Source organism: Clytia hemisphaerica, unplaced genomic scaffold (genome assembly GCF_902728285.1).
Source record: "Clytia hemisphaerica strain Z4C2 unplaced genomic scaffold, Clytia hemisphaerica genome assembly, whole genome shotgun sequence".
NCBI lineage: Eukaryota > Metazoa > Cnidaria > Hydrozoa > Leptothecata > Clytiidae > Clytia > Clytia hemisphaerica.
The window spans coordinates 329,384-336,436 of NW_027104179.1; the positions used below are offsets into that span (position 1 = coordinate 329,384).

At 37.8% G+C, this 7,053-nt stretch overlaps 1 protein-coding gene across 1 annotated transcript; it reads right to left on the minus strand.

Moving 5' to 3' along the window:
* Positions 1–4,830: 4,830 nt before the first annotated feature.
* LOC136814735 (uncharacterized) lies at positions 4,831–6,492 on the minus strand. Its single transcript, XM_067071156.1, has one exon. The coding sequence runs from the start codon at positions 6,490–6,492 to the stop codon at positions 4,831–4,833; it is 1,662 nt and encodes a 553-aa protein (XP_066927257.1).
* Positions 6,493–7,053: the final 561 nt, after the last annotated feature.

The following is a 7,053-nucleotide window of genomic DNA, read 5'->3' on the forward strand; positions in this document are numbered from 1 at the left end:
CTGTCATTGTTACTGTCGCTAGCTAGTGGTTGAAATTTGTTTCTGACTGAAATTGTGTACCTTTGTTGAAGGTCCGCATCCGAAGAGAAATGTTTCCAATCATATTTTATTTTGGTTGTGTTTTGGACTTTCTCAGGCTGAGTGAAACGCTGTAGCACAGACTATTCTATGGTCCGAGCCAACAGTGTTGAAGGAGTTGTATACTTCAACATTTTAAACACTGTTTCTCCATTTCTTCTTGACAACGATGTAATAAATTTGCCGTTTGAGCCCTGATGCTCTATCTCTGAACGTCTGGAGAATAGATAGCTAACACTGTAGTTTTCGGGCTTCCATCAAATTCAGCCATTATGATTATATTACTGATGTTCTGGCCTTCAAGAGTGCTTTTCTTGATTTGTGATTTAGAAGCAAGCCGACTCCGCCTTGAGAGGTTTGGGCTTCGTTTTTGCATCCTGAGGATGTTTTATTAGGTAATGAAATTCAATGCGTTTCATCTCGATAGGGTCATCGTGAATAAATCGATGTTCTTGGATTCCGAGAATGCCAATGTTGTTTTTACTGGCACCATGCTATAGTCTAAGACAAATCACTATCTAAAAAAAGGCCAAAACAGAAGAAAATTCGCAAATGTTTTTTTTTGCGGAAAGGAGTTAACAGCCGGTAGAGTTTGCCAGTCTTAGAAACTCTACCGCCGATTTTTATCCCGTATACCGCCATATAAAGCTGTAAAATCCGCGTGCATTTATATTTCCCCGTCTTTATTATCTCTGTAACGGACGGTAACCTCGTCTTTATGATTGGGAGACTGTTTACATTTTCCGACGTAATTCGAAAGATAGCAATGATGAATACAGCGCTATTTTACTAATCCAAACAGTGTTAAATCTTGTACAAAGAAAGCAGAAAGCTAATTCTTTGTCAAAATTGCTATATTTTTCCTTAAAAAAAGCGAAAAAACAATCAATTTTACCGCTTCTGGTCGAAAGCTTTCCCCTTCTTGGATATCATGCAAAAGATTTATCGAACTCTAAATAGGCAATAAGTAGACAGCTCTCAATCTGTTACCTTCTCCTCGATGAAATAAAGTGCCAAAATTGGCCTGATTTATAGGCCCCAATTAATTAATGAGTGAATCTAGTCAAATTTATTTGTAATTTTCTCAGCCGGTCAATAATTAATATTATTCATTTGGGTTTTATTTGAATTGTATCAGAAAGGTCAGTTACAAAAAAGACATTTCACCCAAATGAAATTTCGTTTCATCATAGAATTCAGATGGATTTTTACTAGGGTTAAAACAAATATATTTTTTGGATCTGACATGCAAGAATAAAGTCAGAACCTGCAGGTGACCTGGTAGGGTTGGGTATGGGTGTGGTTTGGGTGTGGTTATGTATCAGATTGGCTAGGAATTGGGTTATTATCAGTTAGGTGTTTTATAAAATATCCCATCATGGACCATCACTTCAGGATTGCTCCCAAAGGGATAGAGAATGGTGTGATATTTCGGGAAATTTGCGATCGTTATCCTAATGCTGCTTGTGGATGTGTGAATATGGAAAAATGGGTACCCTCCCTAGGAAGTGACATTCAGAGAAGGGATAAGATTAAAAAGGTTTTGTAAAATTTAGGTGCAAATACGGAAAATAATTGAAACTTGAAAGGAATATGAATCATAATTTTATCCTTATATTTTTATGCAGTTTTTCTTATGCTCGATCCCTGTAAGAAAATTTTCTTGCGCCTATTGTAAAATATCACATCATCCAGTATCCAACCAGGATTACTCCGGGTAGGATAAAGTTGGTGTGATATTTCTGGACATTTGCGGTCGTTATCCTAAAAACAGCTATGTAATTTGTAAAATATCAGTGGATGAAATTGATAGACCCCTCAAAATGTTTGAAATTATGTATCTTTTATAAAATATCACATCATCCAGTATCCAACCAGGATTACTCCAGGTAGGATAAAGTTGGTGTGATATTTCGGGACATTTGCGATTGTTATCCTAAAACAGCTATGTAATTTGTAAAATATCAGTGGATGAAATTGATGGACCCCTCAAAGTGTTCGAAATTATGTAAAGTTTTGGATTTTTTGAGGTTTCGAAGTTTGTTGAATATGATATTTTTCAGAGTTACATCAATTTTGTAAATGAAGTATTTTGTGGAACATGTAAAAATATTTTATTTTAATCGGCTTTTGGAAAAGTCCCAAGGCCAAGAGAGTTAAAAGTGAGAATATGTCGCGTCTATGTGCAAAAATTGAAAATTGAAATAAGAAGGGAACCTTCTGTGTTCTTGAGGTGGAGTATGCACAATATTTGCATATTTATTTGGTTGACTTGAGAGCCCCAAGACTGTGTAACTGAATATAGCTGTGAAAGAAAAAATCTGGTAGAATGTCTTTGGGGTGAGAATAGACTAGAATTGCAGATTTTATGCAATGAAGACTGCTGTAGCAGAAGATCTCTATTGTTAAAATGTGAAATTAAAATGAACAACGGATGAGATGGAGACACCCCCACCAAGGGGGTGCCTGGAGACAGGTGCGGATCCTGGAGTAAGCTCTCCTTGCCACTCTAGAGTCACCCACCATCTCATCCTGGCAAATTTGTTTCTGTAGTGCTGCAGTCACTACAGTGTGAACAAAAAAAAAAAAAAAAAAAAAAAAAAAAAAAAAAAAAATTTGATTGATTGATTTGCTACTTGATTGATTGGCTACTTGATTGATTGGCTACTTAATTGATTGACAGGTTGGATGACATGTATCAGAGATGTTAAATCAAAAATTGATTTTATTACTTCAGATTTGTATATGAATGATTATCATTGTTTTTTATCATTGAAAATGTGTCAAAGAGACATAAATGGTGAAAATCAAATAAGTAAGCTTCGTTGTGAAATGGTACTTGAGCAGGTTTTGAACCTTAGACCCTCAGATTCCGATGTGTGAAAGTTACCCATCCACTGCACCATCAGGCCTCAAAATTAAGTTAGGAAATTTTTTATTAGATTATTTCTACAAATGGCGAACGCCCCCTGAATGTATTATTATCAAAATAAAGAAGTTTATGAATGGTGGAATAATAGTAAATTATAGTAGAGAGAAATACTCTTACGTTGACTTGGCGATTGTCAAGATAATAAATAATGACCAACGAGCGACAGCAACAGCAGCCAAAAACGGTGACGATAGAATAGTAAAAAGTGACAACGGTGATAATAGAATAGTAAAAAGTAGAAAATGACTTTAAAAACGATTTGATGGCTTTTTCACTGGCGTGGATGCTTTTTGCAGGTTTTGTGCAAGTGAGTGATAGAAATTGAAAACAAAAAAGAAAAATTATTTATATTGGATGTACCATTTATAAACAGAAACCAAGGAAACGAAGGAAGCGAATATACTGCAATGTCCTCTTCTACTTTACTGTTGTTGCATTTTCCCGTAGCGAATTCCAGGAAGTTGTGGGTCGTTTGGGAAAACTGGACGGAAGTAAGAGTGAAAGTGATGGTAAAGTATTGTTAGTGTTGTTGTTTGGAGTAAAATGGGATTGGAAGTGCTCTAGGCCGTGCTCTGGTGCCGTTTAGATTTGGACTTTGGTCTTATGCTGAAAGAAATCAAGAAGGGAAAATAAAAAGGGAGAAATCGAAAGTGAAAGAAGGGAGTGGCAGAAAAAATGTTGAACTAGAGGTCAGGATGATTTAGGATTGACAGAATATGGAGTGTGTGAATGACCAGAATATAGTGTTGAAGTATTACTATTTGGAGTAAATTGAAATTAGAAGTATCATAGTGGGGTTCGAACTTGCTGTGCCAGAGGAAATCGAGAAATCGAAAGTGAAAGAGAGAAATCGAAAGTGGAAGAGAGGAATCGAAAGTGAAAGGACTGCAATCCAAGATGGCGAGGGGATGTAGAACATGGAGTGTGTGGAAGACCAAAATTGTGCATTGGAGTGTTGCTATTTCGGAATCCTGACAGTTTGTCAAAGTTGTCCTGGTGGGGTTCGGACGTGTTGAAAGGGATTGAGAAATCGTTAAATCGAAAGTGAAAGGAGGAGTTTGAGTGAGAATGAAAGAAGGTTGCAACAGAGGTCAAAATGATGAGGGGTCAGCAGAGTGCGTAAGACCGGAAAATATGGTGAAAGAGTGTGACATAGGTCACTGATTGGTATCGAACCCAGGCGATAGCGGTGAAAAACCCGACCGAGACCAACTGATTTTCACGTGGGGTACTTAGACAAAGATGGCGGGACAAGGGGGGACAACTTCTTTGTGTTGGGAGGGAGTGGAAACTTGTAGGTATGTAGGAGAATAGTATGAAGCTTGAAAATTTAGTAGTAGAAAGGATGTTTGATCTTTCTTCTGGTTTGGAAATTATCGATAAGATGATTATAAATGGATTGAAAGAATGAAGTATATAACATAATTAGGTTGACAAAATAAATAATTTTTAGGTCAAATGCCTGGCGATGTGGTTGTTGTTATAAATAAGTGTTATTGATAATTATTGTAACAACTTGGTTGCAAACAAAGAGGCTTTTCGGAATGCAAAGCAATAATGGTGTTTCGTGATGTGAGGCAGATCTAATGACATATCTGTGTGAAACCCAAGGGCAGTAAGAAACAATGAAAATGAGAAGCTATTTCTGATGTTCCTTAGATGGAATGACCAAACAACAAACAAAAACTGATAGTCTGGGGAGGATAGTCTGGGGAGGATTAGAGCCTGGTCCGATGTGATCAAATGAGTAAGTGGATATGTTTGCAATCAGGCATTTATAAAAATGTAATGAAAACTTTTAAAACTTTATTTTGGAGCTCTCAAATTTTTGTATCAGAAGAAGTGAGTTTAGTCCCTAGCGTCTTGTTGTTTTTGTACACAGTGGTGGGTCTTTTAAGGATATTTGATAGATCAGCGTCCTGTTCAATTGTTGACCAAGCATCTTGGATTTTGCTTTGGATATTTTTGTCTCTGTCATTGTGGAGGATGAGCGGTAGGATGTTCTTATTTTCATGTTGTTTGTTGTCGTATAATAGGTTATGTCTGGTCTTGGTGAGCGCTTTCTTGATATTGTCGTTGATGATACGGAGAGGGTAGCCACGGGCTAGGAGTATTTTGGATAGGTTGTGGAGTTCATTGGTGAGAGTTTGAGAATCACTGATAATCATGTTGTAGCGGAGGGCTTGGGAGTAGACAATACCTTCTTTTGTGTGTAAAGGGTGGTTGGATTCAAAATGAAGGAGTTGAGAACGGTCAGTGGGTTTCCGGTAGATGCTTGTGGAAAATTGGTTGTTGGAAATGGTGATTTGGACATCTAGGAAATTGATAGTGGTTGGTGATTGATCAAAAGTGAATTTTATGGTGGGGTGTAGTAAGTTCATGTATGATTTAAGTTCTGCCAGTTCTTCGTTGCTGCCTTTGAATATTATAAAGATATCATCTATAAAACGTCTCCATAGTAAAACGTTGTTGGTGAATTCATTGATAATTTGTGTCTCTATTTTACCCATGAACAAGTTGGCGTATTGTGGTGCGTAGCGTCCCCCCATTGTCGTGCCTGATTTTTGTAAGTAGTGCTTGTCCATAAATCTAAAGCTGCTGTTAGTGAGGATTGTGTCCAGTAGGATTTTGATGGTAGTGGTGTTTGGAGCGTGGTCTGGTAGTAGTCTTCGGTGATCAGTGTAGTACTCTGTTGTGGTGTTTAGTCCTTCGTCATGTGGGATGTTGGTGTAGAGAGATGTCACGTCAGCTGTTATCATGGTGATGTTGTCTAGTGGTTCGTTCCAGGTGTCTAACAGTTGTAGGAAGTGTTTGGTGTCTTTCAAATATGTAGGGAGGGATTCCACCAGTGGTTGCAGATAGTGTGCAAGATAGCGTGATAGGTTGTCTGTGGGGCTGTCAAATCCGGATACTATTGGGCGAAGGGGATTGTTGGTTTTGTGGATTTTAGGTAGGCCGTAAAAAATTGGAGTTCTTGGTTGGTCAGGGGGTTGGAGGAATTTAGCGGTGGCGTTGTCGATATAGTGTTTGAGAGTGAGGTATTGGATTGTTGTTCGTACGTCATAGGTAATTCGTTGGGTTGGGTCGTCTTCTAGTTCTTGATAGGTGTCCGTGTTGTTGAGGTGTTCTTTGTTGATTTTGTCAATGTAGTCTTTTTTGTTGAGGATGACCAAACCTCCTCCTTTGTCCGCTTTCTTTATGATGATGTTGTGGTTGTTTAAGAGAGAGTTGTAAGGTGTCAAGATATGTCTGTGCTGTCTTCGTTCGGTAGGTCTTGGTTCGATTTCGGAGTTATAGAGTTGCTCGAAGAAATGGTTGATGGTTTCATTTTGTGTGGCAGGTGGGGTCCAGTCGGATTTTCGTTTTTTAGGGAGTTTCGGTAGCTGGTTGTTGTCATTGTCTTGCTGGTTGTTGTTATTGTCTTGCTGGTTGTTGTTATTGTCTTGTTGATTGTTGTTTTGTTGTTCTTCGTCAAAATACATTTTGATGTCGATGTGTCTTTTCAGGTTGTTATATATACTTGGGTTGGATTGGATTGAAACTTGAATTGTGGAATGCCTGGTGAGTAATTTAGGCCTCTGCAAAGGACGAGATGTTCTTCATTGGTAAGGTTGTGGTCAGAGAGGTTGTGGATTAATCTGGCATTAAAGTTTTTGGTGTGCTCTTGGATGACTAGTTTTCTTCGTTTGATTTCTGGGAGGTTTGGTTGTTTCCATATTTTTGATTGTTTGAGGAGGTCGTGGATGGATGGTAGGCGATATTCTCTATGTGCGTTGTTGTTGTTGTGGTACATCTTGTAGCTGTGGATGAGAAGTGTTATATGTTGAATTAAAATAGAAGGCTTGTTTGAAATTAAAGGAGAGTGTAAGACCGAGATGTGAGTCTACGCAGGTGTGGATTTGTGGTGTGTTAGGTGAATGTAAAAATATAAAAACCGAAGAAATATTGTAATTAAGTTTCGTGTTTGTAAGAAATAGAATTTATTGACTTTATTAGAATAAAATTGACAAAGCCTTGTGTAATAAAATATTGATAAATTTGAC

Bases quoted from the DNA above. Each gene is read 5' to 3' on its own strand.
- LOC136814735 (XM_067071156.1), bottom strand. From the start codon at position 6,492: ATGTATTTTGACGAAGAACAACAAAACAACAATCAACAAGACAATAAC.